The sequence below is a fragment of the Malassezia pachydermatis genome (genome assembly GCF_001278385.1).
Source record: "Malassezia pachydermatis strain CBS 1879 chromosome Unknown scaffold6, whole genome shotgun sequence".
Lineage (NCBI taxonomy): Eukaryota > Fungi > Basidiomycota > Malasseziomycetes > Malasseziales > Malasseziaceae > Malassezia > Malassezia pachydermatis.
The window spans coordinates 319130-337706 of record NW_017253143.1 but is presented as its reverse complement, the minus strand read 5'-3'; the positions used below and the strand labels follow the sequence as shown (position 1 = coordinate 337706).

Sequence of the window (18577 nt, the reverse complement as noted above, 5' to 3'; positions counted from 1 at the left end):
AGTGGCAAAATCGCAAAATCGGTCGTTTTTTTTCCATCGAGGTCGTGCACACGCATCGTTGACCGACGACGTGCTGTGACGGGCTGCCGTGCAAGCCGGGAGTCGACACAGGCCTCGTCCACAATGAAGGAGCTTGTGTACGTATTGGCATTGACTAACGCGATAGCATTCAGGATGCGCCCAAAAAGATGTGCGTAGCACGATGATTCATTTGTACTAACCTCACAGCAAAAACATCCAGTTTGGTGTGATGTCCAAGCAGGAGATTGTGAATCTCGCCGAGCTGGAAGTCGTTACACGCGATATCTACGATCTGCCCAACCGTCAGCCGCGCGTAGGCGGTGTGCTGGATCGTCGCATGGGTGTGAGCGATAAGATGAGCTTGTGTGAGACATGTGGGCATCGCATGGCCGACTGTGTCGGTCATTACGGCTACATCAAGCTGGTTCTGCCCGTCTTCCACGTCGGCTTTTTCAAGCATGTGGTCAGTATTCTGCAAATGGTGTGCAAGTCGTGTTCACGTATCCTACTTGAGGAGCCCGATCGCCGCAAGTTTTTGCGTCGCTTTCGACGCCCCGGCCTGGAAAACTTGCAGCGTACACAGACCTTTAAAGCGGTCAATACGGCGGCACGCAAGACATTATACTGTCCTCACTGTGGTGCGACCAACGGCACAGTGAAGAAGGTGGGCGCGCTCAAAGTGATCCACGAAAAGTTCCGGCAGAAAAAGACGGAGGACGAGCAGCTCGAGTTCCGGAAAACCTTTGTGACGGCCGTGAGCATGGGCAGCGGTGAACTCGCGCCGCATTTAGGCAAGGCGCAGGAAGATCTGAACCCTCTGCGTGTGTTGGACCTCTTCCGCCGGATCCCGGATGAGGATTGCGAGCTTCTGGGCCTCAAGCCCGAGTTCGGTCGGCCCGAAGAATACATTTGGCAGTACATTTGTGTGCCACCTGTGTGCATCCGCCCGAGCGTGGCGCAAGACGGCGCGACAAACGAAGACGATCTTACCGTGAAATTGACAGAAATTGTGTTTACAAACAACATCATCAAATCAGGTCTGACCAAGGGCAGCAAAGGCACCACCACGGCGCAATTGGTCGAGCAATGGGACTTTTTGCAGCTGAGTGTGGCCTTGTATATCAACTCTGAGATGCCTGGCGTCCCGCCTATGAGCGGCCACAAGCCTATACGCGGTTTTTGCCAGCGCTTGAAAGGCAAGCAGGGTCGATTCCGTGGCAATTTGAGCGGAAAGCGTGTCGATTTCTCTGGCCGTACAGTCATTTCGCCTGATCCCAACTTGGCTATTGACGAGATTGCAGTGCCTGAGCGTGTGGCCAAGATTCTTACGTACCCTGAGCGCGTCTTTGCCCACAACATTGAGTCGATGCGGGCGGCGGTGCGCAATGGCACAGATACACATCCCGGCGCGAACTACCATATCAATGGCCGCGATGGATTCAAGCGATTCCTAAAGTTTCCTGGTATGCGGGAGGACATTGCTGCGAACCTACGTGTGGGCGATATTGTGGAACGTCATATCCGTGATGGCGATATTGTGCTGTTCAACCGTCAGCCAAGCTTGCACAAGCTGTCGATTATGTGTCACCGTGTGAAAGTGCGTCCCTGGCGTACGTTCCGACTGAATGAGTGTGTCTGCAATCCATACAATGCCGACTTTGATGGTGATGAAATGAACATGCACGTACCTCAGACAGAAGAGGCACGTACAGAAGCGCTTACTCTCATGGGTGTAAAGCACAACCTTGTGACGCCACGCAATGGTGAGCCTATTATTGCTGCGATCCAGGACTTTATTACAGCGTCGTTCCTTCTTTCACGGCGTGATCGTTTCTTCACGCGCGCCCAGTTTGTGCAGGTGTGCTCGTACTTTGGTGATGCCTCGGTTCACATTGATCTTCCGCCCCCTGCCATCCAAAAACCAGTGCGACTGTGGACAGGTAAACAGCTCTTTAGCTGCCTGATCAGGCCCAACAAGGACTCGCCTGTCCTTGTCAACTTGGAGGCACGCTGCCGAACGTTTGAGAAACCTCGTGAAGGTCACATCAAGGAAATGTCGCCCAACGATGGCTACCTGGTGATCCAGAACAGTGAAGTGTTGTGTGGTGTGATGGACAAAGCTACGGTGGGTGACGGAAACAAGCACTCTTTGTTCGGTGTGATCCTACGTGACTACGGTCCTGATGCTACGATTGCCGCTATGAATCGGCTGGCCAAGACCTGTGCTCGTTGGCTCTCCAACCAGGGCTTCTCTTTGGGTATCAGTGACGTGACACCTGGCCAGCGTCTGCAAGACTCGAAGGATCGTCATGTGGAGGAGGCGTACGCCCAGTGCCGCGACTTGATTGACCTGGCCAAGCGAGGCAAGCTCGACAATTTGCCTGGTTGTGACCAGGAGCAGACGTTGGAAAGTAAAATTTCCGGTGTGTTGTCAGGTGTGCGTAGCGACGTGGGTGAGTTCTGTATGACCGAGCTGAGTCGACACAATGCGGCTCTTCTTATGGCCGTTTGTGGTTCGAAGGGATCCAAAATCAATGTGGCGCAGATGGTGGCCTTGGTTGGCCAGCAGATCATTTCTGGTTCGCGTGTACCGAACGGCTTCCAGGACCGCTCTCTCCCGCACTTCCCGAAGAAGTCCAAGGACCCGCCCTCCAAAGGTTTCGTCCGAAACAGTTTCTTCTCAGGTTTGGAGCCTACCGAGTTTCTCTTCCATGCTATCAGTGGGCGTGAAGGTTTGGTTGATACCGCTGTGAAGACGGCTGAGACAGGCTACATGCAGCGCCGTCTCATGAAAGCCCTGGAAGATTTGTCGACGCACTACGACTTTTCCGTCCGCAATTCCAGCGGTGGTGTCGTTCAATTCTTGTACGGTGATGACGGCCTGGATCCCGCAGAACTAGAAGGCAACGCGTTGCCTGTCGACTATGTTCGTACGTTCCACCACGCTATGGCGATGACAGCACACATGGACAGCCGCAAGCTGCTTCCTTTCGAGATCATTGAATTGGTGGACCATGTCCTAGCGGAAACTCGGTTCGGGCAGCTGTGCACGTCCAAGTACATTGAACAGGTCCGTGAGTTCTGTCACGTCCAGGTGGCCGAGCATGTGGCAAATGTCCGCGAAGCGTACGGCATGTACCCTGCGTTGGTTCGTGATGGCGATTGGGATACGGATACAGATCTCACTTTGGGGGCCGACGAAGCGCAGCAGGCCATTGTGCACAACAAGGCTAGTGTGACTGAAGCTGCTCTACGGACCTTTTTGGATTTGTGCTGGACCAAGTACATGCGGGCCAAGATTGAGCCGGGCTCAGCGGTCGGCGCTGTCGGTGCACAGTCCATCGGTGAGCCCGGTACGCAGATGACCCTGAAAACCTTCCACTTTGCTGGCGTTGCTTCCATGAATGTCACACTTGGTGTGCCGCGTATCAAAGAGATTATCAATGCGGCCAAGATTATCAATACCCCTATCATTGCTGCCAAGCTTGTGAGTGAAAAGAGCGAGCAAGCGGCACGTATCGTCAAAGGCCGCATTGAAAAGACGTATCTGGGCGATGTTGCTTCGGTCATTGAAGAGGTTTGGTCTGCGTTGCACACGTACCTCAGTGTCCATATCGATATGGAGGCTATCCAGAAACTGCAACTTGAAGTCACGTTGGATGATATCAAACGGGCGATTGTGGCCATGCCCCGCATGAAGATGAAAGAAGAACGTATCACTGTTCTTCCGCAGAAATGCTGCCTGCATATCTACGTGCATCCGGACGAGAAAGAGCCAGATGTGTATTACACCCTCAAGAACCTGAAACGGCAGCTTCCTAAAGTTGTGATCAAGGGCATTCCGAACGCCAACCGCGCCGTCATCAGTGATGAAAAGGGTGAGCGAAAGCTGTTGGTGGAAGGGTATGGCTTAAAAGAAGTCATGACAACTGAGGGTGTTGTGGGTACACAAACCCATACCAACCACATTATGGAGATGCAGCAGGTGCTTGGTATCGAAGCTGCGCGTAACTCCATTTACCGGGAGATTGACTACACTATGGCCAGCCACGGTATGTCGATTGACCCGCGTCATGTGATGCTTTTGGCGGATGTTATGACATACAAGGGCGAGGTGCTGGGTATCACTCGATTTGGTGTAGCGAAGATGAAGGACTCGGTATTGATGCTGGCTTCTTTCGAAAAGACAACAGATCATCTCTTCGACGCTGCGCTCTATGGAAAGTCGGACTCTATCGCTGGTGTAAGCGAAAGCATCATTATGGGTAACCCCGCGCAAACCGTAGGTACTGGTATGCCGACTCTCATTAGCGCGCCGCCTACGTTGCCGCCCCGCCGAGAACTTCTCTTCGAGCAGGCATGTCAGTAGAGTTGTCACCGATAGATCTCCACACACAGTTTTTTTAGTCAACTTGCATATCAGCAGATTTTTTTTTTTCTTTTTTTTTTTTTTTGAGAAATCTTGCGCAGTGGCTGAAGTACACGTTAGCTACGCATATCACGATGGGCAAAAAGAGCAAGACCGAAGTCGCTCCTGCGAAGCCATCGAAGACCAGCAGCGTCAAATCCAAGTCATCGGATGCCAAGTCTATGAAGGCATCTCCTAAGAAGGAATCAAAGAAAGCCACCAAGGTGGAATCTTCTGATGAGGACTCTGACTCATCGGACGAGGAGACTTCTGATGAGTCTTCGTCAGAGGAGAAGTCTTCATCAGAGGAGGAGTCTTCTTCGGAGTCTTCTTCGGAGTCGTCGTCGGAAGAGTCGTCGGATGAGGAAGAGTCTTCTGAGGACGAGTCTGAATCTGAGTCGGACTCGGACTCGGAGTCAAGCTCGAGCAGCTCGTCTTCGGACGACTCTGACTCGGACAGCGAGGAAGAGGAAAGCTCGGAAGACGAGGACGATGCCAAGAAGGAAGAAAAGGAATCTTCATCAGAATCGGACTCACCCTCAGAGTCTGAGTCTGGCTCTGACTCTGACTCTGACTCTGACTCTGACTCTGACTCAGACTCTGACTCTGACTCTGACTCTGACTCTGACTCTGACTCTGACTCTGACTCTGACTCTGACTCTGACTCTGACTCTGACTCTGACTCAGACTCTGACTCATCTTCATCGTCAGAGTCCGACTCCGACTCCGACTCTGACTCGTCGTCAGAGTCCGACTCCGACTCCGACTCTGACTCGTCGTCTTCGTCTTCGTCTGATTCCGACTCCAGCTCGGACGAAGAGATGGAGGAAGCTCAGCCAACAAAGAAGCGTAAAGCGGACTCGGAGGAGGATGCGCCTACCAAGAAGTCCAAGACCGAGACTGAGTCAGGTGAGGATGATGGAATCAAGACTCTGTGGGTTGGCCAGCTTAGCTGGAACATCGACAATGACTGGCTGAAGAGCGAGTTTGAGCAGTATGGTACTGTTGTTGATGCGCGTGTCCAGTGTGACCGCGACACGGGTCGCAGCCGCGGTTTTGGCTATGTTGACTTTGCTACGTCTGCCGAGGCTTTGAAGGCCTCGAAGGAGGCTCAGGGCAAAGAGCTGGATGGTCGCAACTTGCGTGTGGATCTCCAGGCTCCACGTGCTCCCAAGGAGCGTGCTGAGAACCGTGCTAAGCACTTTAAGGATGAGCTTAGTCCTCCTTCGAACACGCTTTTCATTGGCGGTCTAGCCTGGTCACTGACGGAGGACGATATTTGGAACACCTTTGCTGAATACGGTGAGGTGTCGGCTGTGCGTCTTCCAAAGGAAATCGAGTCTGGCCGCCCGAAAGGCTTTGGCTATGTTGAATTTGATACCGAAGCCAATGCTGCCAAGGCATTGGAGGCGCTGAATGGCCAAGATGTTGGTGGTCGGCCCATCCGCATCGACTTTGCCGGCAAGCGTGACAACAACAATGGCCCGCGAGGCGGCAATGGCGGCGGTTGTGGCGGCTTCCGTGGCGGTCGTGGCGGCGGTCGTGGTGGCGGACCCAGCCGTGACAGTGGCTGGGGTGCACGCGGCAACCGCTCCGCTAGTGGCAGTGTCCGCACTGGTGCCATTGCTGAGTCTACGGGCAAGAAAATGACGTTTGATGATTAAGCGCATCCTGTACACCAAAAATGTTACTGTAGTTTTTCGGCTAGCATAGCATAAAAAGTGAATGACATCTGGACATCTTTACGAGGTAGAAATCTTGGCTGAGTGGTAAGGTAAACATACAAGGCCTCAACTATACGGTCGTTGTTGCCTATCATTAGAACGAATGACCGACAAGCGTTGTCTCATGCGTCCAGACAGACTTATTCGTCAAGAAGCCAGTCGTTGGGGGCAAACAGTTCGAAGTGCACTGACTCTGCGTCGATGTTCATCGACTTGAGGCTCTCACGCGCAGCCTGTAGGAAGTCTGTCGACCCACACAGGTAGAACTGGGCATCGTGAGGTAGTTCCACGTGCTTCAGGTCCAAGTGGCTCACTGTAATGTGAGGTCCCGCTTCACCGTGTGAGTAAAAGAGGTTGAGCTTCGCATTAGACAGCTGGGACACGAGATGGTGACGTTCCGCGGCCAACGCATCCGTCTTTTCACTGTGGTCTGCATGGAGCACAAGAACTTGGCGGGTCGACTTGTCGTTGGCAAGGCGCGAAAGCATACCAATCATAGGAGTGGCGCCAATACCACCCGAGATAAGAACAACAGGCGATGATGAGCTGGTATCCAACACAAGGTCACCAAACGGAAGCGATACTTCCAGCTCCTTACCCTGCTGCGCATTCTGAATCAGCCAGTTCGAGACCTCACCAGCTGGCTGTTCGTGCGTAGCCTCCAGCGCCTTCACTGCAAAGCTAAGGCGACCGGCTTGAACACCGGCATCCAGCAAACTATACTGGCGCAACTGACCAGCACCATCTGGCAACTGAGCACGAACCGAAATGTACTGACCAGGCTGATGGGTTGGCAAGGGCTTCGAAGCATCCGTGCTCTCAATGGTGAAGCGCACAATGCCGTTCACAAGCCCACGGCGCTCGGCCACCTTCACACTGCGCCAAACCTTGCCCGGCTCCACACCAGCTTCCTTGTACAGGTCTTTTTCGAACTGAATCAAGACGCGAGCCATGATCCAGTACACAGCATCCCAAGCCTCAGCAACATCCTTGGTCACGACATCAGCACCAAGAACCTCAACAATGGCAGCGAACAGGTTGTCATGTACAATCTGGTACTGGTCTTCTGTCACACCCAGCGCAGCGTGTTTGTGGCCAATGCGCGACAAGAGATGGTCAGGAAGAGGGGCGTTCTCGTTCACAAGCATAGCGGCAAAGGTAGCCACAGAAGCAGCCAAAGCCTTCTGCTGAGCACCCTGTTTCTGGTTACCACGGTTGAACAGATCCTTGATAAGTTCGGGGTGGTTGGAGAACATTGTTTTGTAGAATGTCTTGGCGATGTCCTGAATGTTGGCACCCACCAAAGGTAGAGTAGCACGAATCACTTCGGCGTGAGCTGGTGAGAGCTCATTGCGGCATTTCTCGATACCCTGGACAAGCATTTTGATACAAAAAAGAACTCGTAGAGTTGTACCAAGACTTGGCGGGCGAAGTCGGTGCGTTTTACGATAACTAGGGCCAACTTTCATTAAGGCTTTCAACGCCACGCTGACCAAGCACTATAATTCGGTTGGTTGGCTAACGGGTATTACGCTGAGTTCATTAATCCTTTCTCATTCGCTTGACAGGTAGATCATGTAAGCATGTCTTCATATATTGGTCAGACCTCGAAGTCCAACATCATTGTTACGGGTCCGAGGAAAAGAAGGACGTGCCATACCTTGCGTGGTAGTTTTGTAAAATCAGACCATCCTTCACGTCAAGGCCGTTTATTTTCGGCTCTACGTGAGGGCTAGTGTCAAGCCTGTTAGTTTTGCTATATCAGAATCGCCAAGTTTGCCAGGCGCATAATCGTGTATTGCAGATCAAAAGAGCCTCTGAAGGGACCAAGCGCTACCTGCCACACATTCAGGGCTTTCCTCCAACAGTTTCCAAATACCAACATGACGCATGTGTCATGTCCTCTTCTGCGTTGTGTCTTAGATCAATGTGATATGTTTCATTCACATCTTGGACTTGCTTTCTATCTCCTCTATGTAGAGAATATGAGCATAGGATAGGGCACGTTTTCTTTGGCGCGCATAGCCTCCACGTGCCATTCATTGTTTTGCTCCAATTGAATAATGTGAATTGTTTTATGAGCATATTCTGGCGGTAATTTTGAGAAAAATACGCGCAAAACCCTGATATTGCCTGTGACACTGGTAGTTGCGATAGCTCAGCTTTGTTCGAAAATGATATTGCAGAATTGAGAGGGTGTCCCACGTGTAGGCTGTGTGGCTGTAATGCACAAAGTGATTGATGGCGAGTCGCGTTTGTAGTTAGTATTGACAATACAAATCTCTCTTCTTTACCTCCTTCACCCCCTACTCAGGCGCTGGACGTCGTTCTTGTATCTAATATGAAGCTTACTGTTTCCACGGCCGCTTGTGCGTTGGGAGCTCTTCTTGCTGCGCTCCCGGTTTCCGCTAATTTCGAATATGGTCTTCCTTGGGCTGCCCCGAATGACTGGGCTCCTTCGATGACGAGCAAGACTATTTCATGGTACCACCACTGGGAGATGGGTCGTGTTCCGACCATCCGCTCTGAGGTTGAGTATGTTCCAACTTACTGGGGTCCGGAGAAGAAGACTGACTGGATTGCTCGCAAGATTGAAATTGCTGCGAACAAGCCGCGGCATATTCTTGCGTTCAACGAGCCTGATATCAAGGGTCAAGCTAACATGAGCCCTGACGATGCCGTGCATGAGTTCATGAAGGAGCTTCAGCCTTACGCTGAGGACGGTATCCGCGTCAGCTCTCCCCAGATGGTATACAACATGGCCTGGCTCAACGAGTTTATGGAGAAGTGCCAGGACGCTGGCTGTGACGTTTCGTTCATTGCTCTTCACTGGTACGGTGGCCCCAATGACCTTGGTGCTTTCAAAAAGTGGGTCTCGGGTGTCCATGACAAGTTCCAAAAGCCCATCTGGATCACTGAGTTCGGTTTGACCAACGACTCTAACCCTTCGGATGACCAGGTGAACCAATTTATGGAGGAGGTGATTACTTGGATGTCGCAGCAGGACTATATTGAGCGTGCTGCTTGGAACGGCTGCTATGATATCAACAACCCACCGGATGAATACGCCACTCCTCGCAACGCTTTCTTCGTTAACAGTGGTAGCCACCGAACCACTGCTATTACTTGGCTGGCTGGTGTTGGTAACAGCAACCTTCTCTTTGCTGAAAAGAAGCACAAGAACAACCATAAGCGCATGCAGAGGCTTCGCAGCAAGAACATGTAAGACTCTTGCATTTTGTATTTTCTCTACATCCACCCTCTCTATCCGATTGTATTGTAAGATCGTTGGTTGAATCCTAACAGACTGTTGCGACTCTGATCTACTATTTCACTTTGACTATATATCGTTTTTTGTTGTTTGGTATTTTTGCGTGTTATGAGGGTGTTTTCGTAAGGTAGAATAAGAAAAAGAAATCGTAATGGAATAACCTCCTCCAGGAGCTTAGACATTGTAACAAGCACAAGCAAAGTGTGAAGATCTCAAGGATCCAATACAAATTTGTAAAACGTTGTGCATAGTGCGACGCAAAAAAAGCTCCCAACGTGGGGTTCGAACCCACGACATTCAGATAACTCTTCGTAATCGAAGAGACTCTAGTAAGAGTCTGACGCTCTACCGACTGAGCTAGCCGGGATGTTGCTTGCCCTGGTATCTAGCAAAACGTATGTAAGCTTCACATCATGTTCTATGAACGCGTCACGCGCGTCGCGGTTCGCGTGGTGTACACCAGTGCGATCATGTCCTTGCTGGGGGATGATTTGCCTGTGCAAGTCACACACATCCCTGGTATTACTCGTGTGCGCTATGTACAAGGATCTCAGCAGGAATGGTATGTACCTCTACGTGGCTGAACGTTAACTTTGTAGTCGCCTCGTCACGGCTGGTGAAGATCAGCTAGTCCGTATCTTGCCTGCAGAAGTGACGGCCACCGATGTGGCTCCCTTAGTGATCGAAGATGCAAGTGAACCTGTAAGCTGGGTTGATGCCGATGCATCCCACCTCATTACCGCCTCCGTGGATGGTGCTGTGCGCTTGTATTGTCACACGTCCGAGCCCAACACTACGCATCCATCATCTCCTGAGTTGGTTCATGTCGTTCGGCGTGAAGTGCTCCCTGTTCGCTGTGCTGCGCTGGAAAAAGCAAATGACTCGCCTCGTGTGGCTGTATGTTCGGACGAGCTATTGATCCGCGTTGTGAATGCAAGTGATCCACGAAGCATTACTCTGCTTACGGGGCATACGCGTGGCGTCCGTGCCGCGACGTGGAGTCCCGGCCTTCCTCTGCTTGTCTCGTGTGGTTGTGATGGCGATATTCGCGTCTGGGATATGTCGGGCCTTGAAGGTGCATGTGTCAAAGTATTGCCCAACTTGCTCCCTGCGCTGCGCCCTGAAAGTGAGCTTTCGTCGCATGTGTGCTGGCGCCCTGATGGCCAACTCATGGCCGTGCCGCTCAAGACGCAGGAGATTGGACTTCTTCATACCCCGACTTCTATGTCTCATATCTCTCAACCTGATGCCTGGAAGACCATCGGCACTCTTGGTCCTAGCAGTGGCACCATTTCGGCAGAGCAGCAAGCGCCCTCTGGCTTGATTTCTGCCATGGCCTTTTGTCCTAACGGTCGGTATCTAGCCGCCGCGACGGAAGACATGCAAGTCACTATTTGGGCGATGGACTCTATGAAGGTCGTTCGTACACGCAAGGCGGAGGCCCTTGTGACTGGCCTTTCCTGGCACCCGTCTAAGGATGTATTGGCATGGACCGACATGCAAGGGCAGCTTGTGCGTTGGGAAGGCGTACTGGGGGCGTCTCTTCCTAACCCTTTTGAGGGTGTGCCTCTGTCTGTGGTCACGGATGATGTGGTGCCGCTGGAGGATGATCTAGACGACTTGTTTGATGACACCCTGCTGGACGAAGAGGAGCCAGAGGACGAAGCTCCTTCTCGCACAGTCCGATCTCGGCGTCTTCCAACGGCGCATGCATCATCTCTTTTACGCCAGTCAGCGTTCCAACCTTCGTCGACACCGATGGTGTCACAGCGTCAGTACCTTGCTGTGTCATCGATTGGCACACTCGTGTCTATCGACCAGGACACGCATCAGACTGTGGTATTTGAATCGTATGATACCTCGACGCGCCGTAACTTTCGATTTACTGATCACTACGGCTACAAAGTCGCGAGCATGGCTCCGCAAGGTATTTTGTTTGCCTGCCCAGCCGAGTCTGGCAGTCCCAGCACCCTCTTTTTCCGTCCCTTTGATGACGACCCTGGTATTCAGGCAGAATGGTCGGTGAATTTGCCGACCGGTGAGAATGCTGAGATCGTGGCGCTGGGTGGTGTGCCAAATGTAGGCTCTCGCGCTGATGTACTAGATGGGCCTACCGGTTTGGTGGACGAGAGTCAGACATCGGCAGCTACGGCTATTGTCGCGACGTCCCGGGGCTTTCTGCGGTTCTTTGGCCAGAGCGGTATGCAGCGCTATGTATGGGCACTGGGCCAGCCCATTGTGACCATGGCCGCTTGCGCTCAGAGTGTATTGGTCGTGTGCCAAGGCTCGTCGCTGTCTCCAGCCCATGTCCAGTTAACGTACATGGTTATTGAGCTGCAACAGTTTACTATCATGCAGCAGGGCCATGTGCCTCTGTCAGGGGGTGCCACACTGGCCTGGGCCGGGTTCAATGAGCTTGGTATCCCTGCACTGTACGACACCTCGGGCATGCTCTATACCTTGGATCGTGCATGGCGTCCCAACCAAGGCCGCTGGGTGCCTGCGCTAGATACCGTGGTCGCTCTTACGCCCAAGCATGCGGAGGCGCAGGCGGAAGACGAGGAAGGTGTCGCCCCTCGTCTCCATTGCTGGCCTATCGGACTCACAGCCACACATTTGCTTGGCCTGCTCTTGCCAGCCTCGCAAAAGCATCCACAGCCAACGGGCCCACGTCCACTGGTCCAAGAGCTGGAGCTGCATATATCCATGGCGCAGCGTGATAGTGCCTCTGCGCCCTTGGAAGAGGCCGCTCTACGTGGAGCCCTTCTTGCTGGCGCGATTCGTGATGCGCGTGCTGCTACAGGGCTGGAGCTCGTAGCACAGCGCTTGCCGTCCTCGAGCGATCCGGACGTATTGGATATGGAGGCAGACAAGTCATTGTTGCAGCTGATTCAGCTGGCCTGCAAGGCTGACAAGTATGGCCGCGCTTTGGATGCGACGCGAGCGCTGCATACCGAAGCGACCTTGAATGCCGCGCTGAAAATCGCCGACTTTTTCCACCTGCCTAGCTTGGCCGATCGTATGGAACAGATTCGCGCGCCGATGGCCGTCCGGCAACAGTTTGCCCAAGACATGGTCGATCGAGCGTGTGGCACTGATGCCCTTCTTCGTAATGTTGCCCGAATCTCTGTGCCTACGCCTATGGCGGAGGCACCGCCCCCTGTCCAAGGACAGGCGCGTGCTGCGTTGCAGCAGGAGGGTTTTGCGTCCCAGCCGCGACGCAGTACGTCGGCCTCGACACTTGCGCGCGAAGGCTTGGCGCATCAGCAAGCCCCTGATCCCTCTTCCCCACCCCCTTCGTCGCTCCCTACGAGTGAATGGTCCCAGCCACCGACTGTGTCAGAGAGCGCGCCATCAACCGTGCCGGATACGGTGACGCCCTCGCCTGCTACTGCGCCCACTCGACCGAATCCGTTTGCGCGGACCCACTCTGTGGCGAAAGAGCGCCAGCTGCAAAAGAGCCAGTCGTTCTTTGATCGAGTCGATGCGCCGTCGAAGCGCAAGAATGAGGAGGAGACGTCGCAGCGCTCCGAAAAGCGCTCCGCATCACGTCAGTCCACGCTGGCAAGCTTTGCCTACCAAGGCACATCCTCTCACTCCACTGACGATACGTCGTAAATTAGAACAGCTATGTAGTACCAACGTTACGCACTAGCAAATTTGTGCAGTACATCCACCAGACATTGAGCCTGCTCGATGGTCACAGCATTGTACAAGCTGGTGCGGATACCTCCCACCGAGCGATGGCCCTTCACTTGCAGAATGTGGTGCTCGGCGCAGAGTGCGACAAACTGGGCCTCCGCTTCCTCCGAAGGCGACCCTGTGTTCTTGTCCAGGATGCGGAAGGTCAGGTTCATGTGGCTGCGTGTGTGTGCATGCGCCACGGTGGGCTTGTACACCGTAGGGTACGCCTCCAAGGCATCGTACACCATCTTGCTCTTGGTCTCGGCCCGCTCCTGCGCGGCCTTTATGCCACCATCATCCAAAAGCTTTTTGAATACCAGCGAGCTGATATAGATGGGGAACATCGGTGGCGTATTGTACAGGGAGTCGTTATCCATATAGTGCTTGTATACCAAGGTTGTAGGCAGTGGCATCAAGTACGATGCTTCCACAGCATCTGGATCCACGACCAAATCGCGTCGCACAATCACAATCGTCGTACCACTAGGGCCAATGTTTTTCTGCGCACCGAAGAAAATAAGCGAGTGAGCGCGAACATCGATGGGTCGGCTCAGAATGTTCGACGAACAGTCCGCTACAATCGGTACTCGCTCGCGATATTCTTTCGGAAGACGCTGGATAAAGTCCATGGGCATTTCAAACCCATCAATGGTCTCATTGTCGCAATAGTACAGCATGGCCGGTGCATCGTCCAGCGAGCTGAGTTTCCACGTCTCTGGCGCGGGGATCGACGCCGAGGGATCTTGAATGGTCGGACGGATATCACATACCACATTCACACGCGAAGTAAGACGGTGTGCCTCTTTCACAGCCTTGTTGGACCATGTACCTGTCAAGACGTAGTCTACCGGTGGAGGCGTCGCACGTCCACGGTTCTTCGACGCATACAAGGCCAGCAAATTCAGAAGCGTAGCACTGAATTGCTCTGTACCACCGCCTTGGAGGAACAGCACCGCGTACTCCTGTGGGATATCCAGCAACGTACGAAGATCAGCCTCCGCCTGGCTCAAAAGCTTCTTAAAGGTCGACGAGCGGTGGCTGAGCTCTGTAACGCCCATGCCTGTGCCTTCATAATCAACAATACCCTTCGAAGCCTCTAGCAGCACCGATGTAGGCAACATCGATGGACCAGCGCCCAGATTGATGGTACGTTCACGAGCTTCTGTTGTGCTCATCGTGTGTGAATCGTGCGCAGTCCTCCGACACACGCCACGATCCTCGGTCTGTGTGTGACTCGCGCAAATTTAGTCAGCCTCCATGGACAATGGGAAGGCGGGGGACGACGAGGCACCGCAACCATCGCCCGTGATGTCCCAGTTCGAGGACCTGGAGGCGATCACGGAACCCACCCCAGAGCCAAGTACATCAGCCCTTCGTCATGACAACCCAAATAGGGAACTATCGCCCGAACCTGATCAGGACCTAAATACATCGCGTGGTACACATCAGGTATGGCTGGTCAAGGTCCCCAAGTTCCTCATCGATGGTTGGAGTCGCATACAGCAGGATGATCTACGGCTAGGCACTGTACGCGTGTATGAGTACGTACACCAAATACTTACCGACAGTCCCGATGAAAGCGGCCAGCAGAAGATGGAGCTGCTTCTTCCCGAGGCACCTTTGCCCGCCATTCCTGTGGAAGACCTTTCTGCGCGTGCGGAATTTGCGAATATTCCGCGTCATTATGATATGCGTCTGACATCTACGACGCAAGAAACGTACGAGAAAAATCTGTATGCCTTCCAAGAAGAAGTATTGGACGACGACGATGTGGCCAGCGAGCTTGGCGTAGATGAGGATATCGTGATGAACGATCTGTCCGACTCCAAGCGCCCACGATCGTCCGGACCTGCACGCTTATCGACCAAGCGGAAAAGACTTACCTATCTGACAGGTACTGTCACAAACGAAACAGCCCTCCAGCCTCAGCGTACGACAACACAGACGACTGCTGATTCCAAAAATCTGGTAAAGGGTGGCGTTTCGCGGTCGCTTCTTACGCCCGAATATCGTGAAATTCTTCGTCAGCGTCGCATGGACGCCTCGAAGCCCAAGCGCACTGTTATAATGATGGACGATATGGACGCTGGTAGCAACAACATGCTGGCCGCTGGTGTCGGCAAAGGCCATATTAAAAACCGCGCAGCCAACATTGTCATGGCTGCGTCGCAAGCTCGGTCCAAAGAAGCACCCGAAAAGTTTGCTCGTATGCCACGCAACGAACTCTTGGATCTATTGTTCAGCCTGTTTGATCGCTACAAGCACTGGTCGCTTAAGCGTCTTCGTGAAGAAACGCAGCAACCGTACGTGTACCTTCGCGAAGTGCTTGCCTCCATCGCGGACCAGCATCACAATGGTCCCTATGCCGGCTCCTGGAGCTTGAAGCGTGAATACAGTGAAGGTCAGCGTACCTCTACAAGCACCACTGCTACGGGTGGAACATCAAGCATCAACAAAGATGCACCGAAAGAGGACTTTGACGATGTTGTATAAACTCATTTACATAGGGGCATTGTACTATTCTACATGATCATATTGCAACCAGGGACTGGTGTCGTACTGGTACAATCCTATCGTCGCACGGCCGCTTCGGACGAAAAGCTCCATCTCATGAGCAAGGTGCCTTGCTTCGTCTTCACTACCGATCCAGTCTGTCAGCATCTCAATCATTTCATCCGATCGAATGTCTGTGTGTGAGAGCATGGCGGGTATATAGTACATCAGAAATTCTCTGTCCAAATGAGGCCACACTTGCAATTCGCGCTGCAAAAACGTGGACAAGAGGCGAGCCAATGCTGGGTTCTTCCGGAAGCCCATGGGCCCTGGATAAGGACGATACTTCGTGTACCGATTGGAAGGCACATGCTTTGCATACAAATGATGTCGGTATACATGCCGGCGAAACAACAACGCATTGCGTTGGCAGATACGGTTGCGACGTTCTTCACGACGACGTATTCTTTGCCTTCGCTCCTCGGGAGTCTCCGAAGGCGGCTCAGCCTGTTCTTCCTCACTGTCTTCTGGAATGTCCTGCTGCGTAGCAGGTACATGCGCTGGAGTCTTGTCATCCACTGTATGCACCAGATACTGATGCAGCTTAGGATCCAATGCATGGAGAATATAAGGTCCTACTGGGGTCTTGCATAGCGGGCATCTCTGCTCCTCCTTTTGTGTGTGAAACCATGTGAGAACGCATTCAAAGCAGCTACTGGTAAGTCTTCCACAATACATACAAGCACGAGTGAAAGCATCGAGGAAGCACGCATCTGTCGTGGATGGGCTCTAAACAAATTGCGCAAGATTCTTCCGCATCGTGATCAGCCGGCGGCATATCTTACGCTGTCATCACTCCACGGTCAGTGTCAAAGCGCCGCCGCGCCGCCACCTTCGAACTCAGAGAAAGAAATCGCTCGCTTACTAAAACATACACACTCAAAATATATCGACATAACCATTTATATTACCATAGTTGGGATATCTCTACGAATCATTTTCATATCAACGGAGCATTTAGTCGATCTCCTCAACCTGAGGGCCATCATCGCCACCAGCGCCCGGAGCAGCACCGTCAGCACCCGGGAAGCCACCGGCACCCGGAGCACCGCCAGCAGCGCCGTACGCCTTCTGCATAATCGGGTTGGCAATACCCTCAAGCTCCTTCTGCTTGTCGTTGTACTCGTCAATCGAGCCCTCCTGGGTGTTGTCGAGCCACTCAATGGTCTCGCTAATTGCCTTCTGGAGGGTCTCCTTGTCCGAAGCGTCAAGCTTGCTAGCAAAGGCCTCCTCGTTGAGCGAGTTGCGGAGGTTGTAAGCGTACGACTCCAGACCGTTCTTAGCCTTGATACGCTCAGCCGCAGCCTCGTCCTCGGCCTTGTACTTCTCAGCGTCCGACACCATGCGCTCAATCTCTTCCTTCGAGAGACGGCCCTTGTCGTTGGTGATGGTGATCTTCTCCGAGCGACCAGTGGTCTTGTCGGCAGCCGACACGTTCAGGATACCGTTGGCGTCCACATCGAAGGTAACCTCGATCTGAGGCACACCACGGGGAGCCGGCGGGATACCCGAGAGCTCGAACTTACCGAGGAGGTTGTTGTCCTTGGTGCGGGCACGCTCACCCTCGAACACCTGAATCAACACACCAGGCTGGTTGTCGGCGTAAGTCGAGAAGATCTCCGACTTCTTGGTCGGCACAGTCGTGTTGCGCTTGATGAGCGGGGTGAAGACACCACCAGCAGTCTCGATACCCATCGAAAGAGGGGCAACGTCGAGAAGCAGGAGGTCCTGAGTCTTCTCCGACGTGTCACCCGACAGAATGGCAGCCTGGACGGCGGCACCGTAGGCAACGGCCTCGTCAGGGTTGATCGACTTGTTCGGCTCACGGCCGTTGAAGAAGTCGCGGAGCAGCTTCTGCACACGCGGGATACGGGTCGAACCACCGACCAGAACGATTTCGTGGACCGAGCCCTTGTCAATCTTGGCGTCACGCAGCACCTTCTCAACCGGGTCAATAGTGTGCGAGAAGAGGTCACCACAGAGCTCCTCGAAGCGGGCACGGGTGATCGAAGTGTAGAAGTCAATACCCTCAAAGAGCGAGTCAATCTCAATGGTGGTCTGAGCAGCCGACGAGAGAGTGCGCTTAGCACGCTCCGAGGCAGTGCGGAGACGACGCAGCGCACGAGCGTTGGTCGTCAGATCCTTCTTGTTCTTGCGCTTGAACTCCTGGACGAAGTGGTTCACGAGGCGGTTGTCAAAGTCCTCACCACCCAAGTGCGTGTCACCGGCAGTGGCCTTAACTTCGAAGATACCCTCCTCAATGGTGAGGAGCGACACATCGAAAGTACCACCACCCAAGTCGAAGATGAGTACGTTCTTCTCCTTGTCGTCCTTCTTGTCGAGACCGTACGCAATAGCGGCAGCGGTCGGCTCGTTGATGATACGCATGACGTTCAGACCAGCAATAACACCAGCGTCCTTGGTAGCCTGACGCTGCGAGTCGTTGAAGTAGGCAGGGACAGTGACGACGGCGTCCTTGACGTCCGAGCCAAGGTAAGCCTCAGCGGTCTCACGCATCTTCAGCAGGACCATCGAGGAGATCTCCTCAGGCGTGAAGATCTTCTCCTCACCCTTGTATTCCACCTTGATGACAGGCTTGCCACTGCGGTCAATGACCGAGAATGGCCAGTGCTTCATGTCCGACTGGACCTCAGCGTCGGCGAACTTGCGGCCAATAAGACGCTTGGCGTCGAAGACAGTGTTGTGGGGGTTCATGGCCACCTGGTTCTTGGCGGCGTCTCCGATCAGACGCTCGGTGTCGGTGAAGGCAACGTACGACGGGGTCGTGCGGTTACCCTGGTCATTGGCAATGACCTCGACACGGTCGTTCTGCCAGACGGCCACACACGAGTAGGTGGTACCCAAATCAATACCAACAGCTTTTCCCATTATTATTAGATGTTGTGAAGGAAGAGA

The 18577-nt window shown here is 53.4% G+C and overlaps 8 protein-coding genes across 8 annotated transcripts; 4 read left to right on the top strand and 4 right to left on the bottom strand.

The window, feature by feature from the left end:
* Nucleotides 1-123: 123 nt before the first annotated feature.
* On the top strand, nt 124-6093 carry Malapachy_0152 (beta and beta-prime subunits of dna dependent rna-polymerase; the record flags this gene model as incomplete). Its single annotated transcript, XM_018134685.1, has 4 exons — nt 124-137; nt 167-190; nt 229-4382; nt 4511-6093. The coding sequence occupies 4 exons, from the start codon at nt 124-126 to the stop codon at nt 6091-6093; spliced, it is 5775 nt and encodes a 1924-aa protein (XP_017991085.1).
* A 200-nt stretch (nt 6094-6293) lies between these two features.
* Nucleotides 6294-7535, bottom strand: Malapachy_0170 (hemin transporter; the record flags this gene model as incomplete). Its single annotated transcript, XM_018134702.1, has 1 exon — nt 6294-7535. One exon carries the CDS (start codon nt 7533-7535, stop codon nt 6294-6296), a length of 1242 nt encoding a protein of 413 aa, XP_017991035.1.
* A 959-nt stretch (nt 7536-8494) lies between these two features.
* Malapachy_0184 (hypothetical protein) lies at nt 8495-9379 on the top strand (the record flags this gene model as incomplete). Its single annotated transcript, XM_018134716.1, has 1 exon — nt 8495-9379. The coding sequence occupies one exon, from the start codon at nt 8495-8497 to the stop codon at nt 9377-9379; it is 885 nt and encodes a 294-aa protein (XP_017991023.1).
* A 515-nt stretch (nt 9380-9894) lies between these two features.
* Nucleotides 9895-13042, top strand: Malapachy_0177 (sepb protein; the record flags this gene model as incomplete). Its single annotated transcript, XM_018134709.1, has 2 exons — nt 9895-9986; nt 10024-13042. The coding sequence occupies 2 exons, from the start codon at nt 9895-9897 to the stop codon at nt 13040-13042; spliced, it is 3111 nt and encodes a 1036-aa protein (XP_017991129.1).
* Nucleotides 13043-13068: 26 nt separating this feature from the next.
* Nucleotides 13069-14283, bottom strand: Malapachy_0138 (phosphoserine aminotransferase; the record flags this gene model as incomplete). Its single annotated transcript, XM_018134671.1, has 1 exon — nt 13069-14283. The coding sequence occupies one exon, from the start codon at nt 14281-14283 to the stop codon at nt 13069-13071; it is 1215 nt and encodes a 404-aa protein (XP_017991070.1).
* Nucleotides 14284-14365: 82 nt separating this feature from the next.
* On the top strand, nt 14366-15601 carry Malapachy_0181 (tfg2-tfiif subunit (transcription initiation factor) 54 kd; the record flags this gene model as incomplete). The annotated part of the gene is made up of 2 exons (XM_018134713.1): nt 14366-14649; nt 14677-15601. 2 exons carry the CDS (start codon nt 14366-14368, stop codon nt 15599-15601), a joined length of 1209 nt encoding a protein of 402 aa, XP_017991044.1.
* A 24-nt stretch (nt 15602-15625) lies between these two features.
* Nucleotides 15626-16439, bottom strand: Malapachy_0149 (fog: e3 ubiquitin ligase; the record flags this gene model as incomplete). Its single annotated transcript, XM_018134682.1, has 2 exons — nt 15626-16313; nt 16342-16439. 2 exons carry the CDS (start codon nt 16437-16439, stop codon nt 15626-15628), a joined length of 786 nt encoding a protein of 261 aa, XP_017991075.1.
* Nucleotides 16440-16618: 179 nt separating this feature from the next.
* On the bottom strand, nt 16619-18550 carry Malapachy_0144 (heat shock protein hss1; the record flags this gene model as incomplete). Its single annotated transcript, XM_018134677.1, has 1 exon — nt 16619-18550. The coding sequence occupies one exon, from the start codon at nt 18548-18550 to the stop codon at nt 16619-16621; it is 1932 nt and encodes a 643-aa protein (XP_017991021.1).
* Nucleotides 18551-18577: the final 27 nt, after the last annotated feature.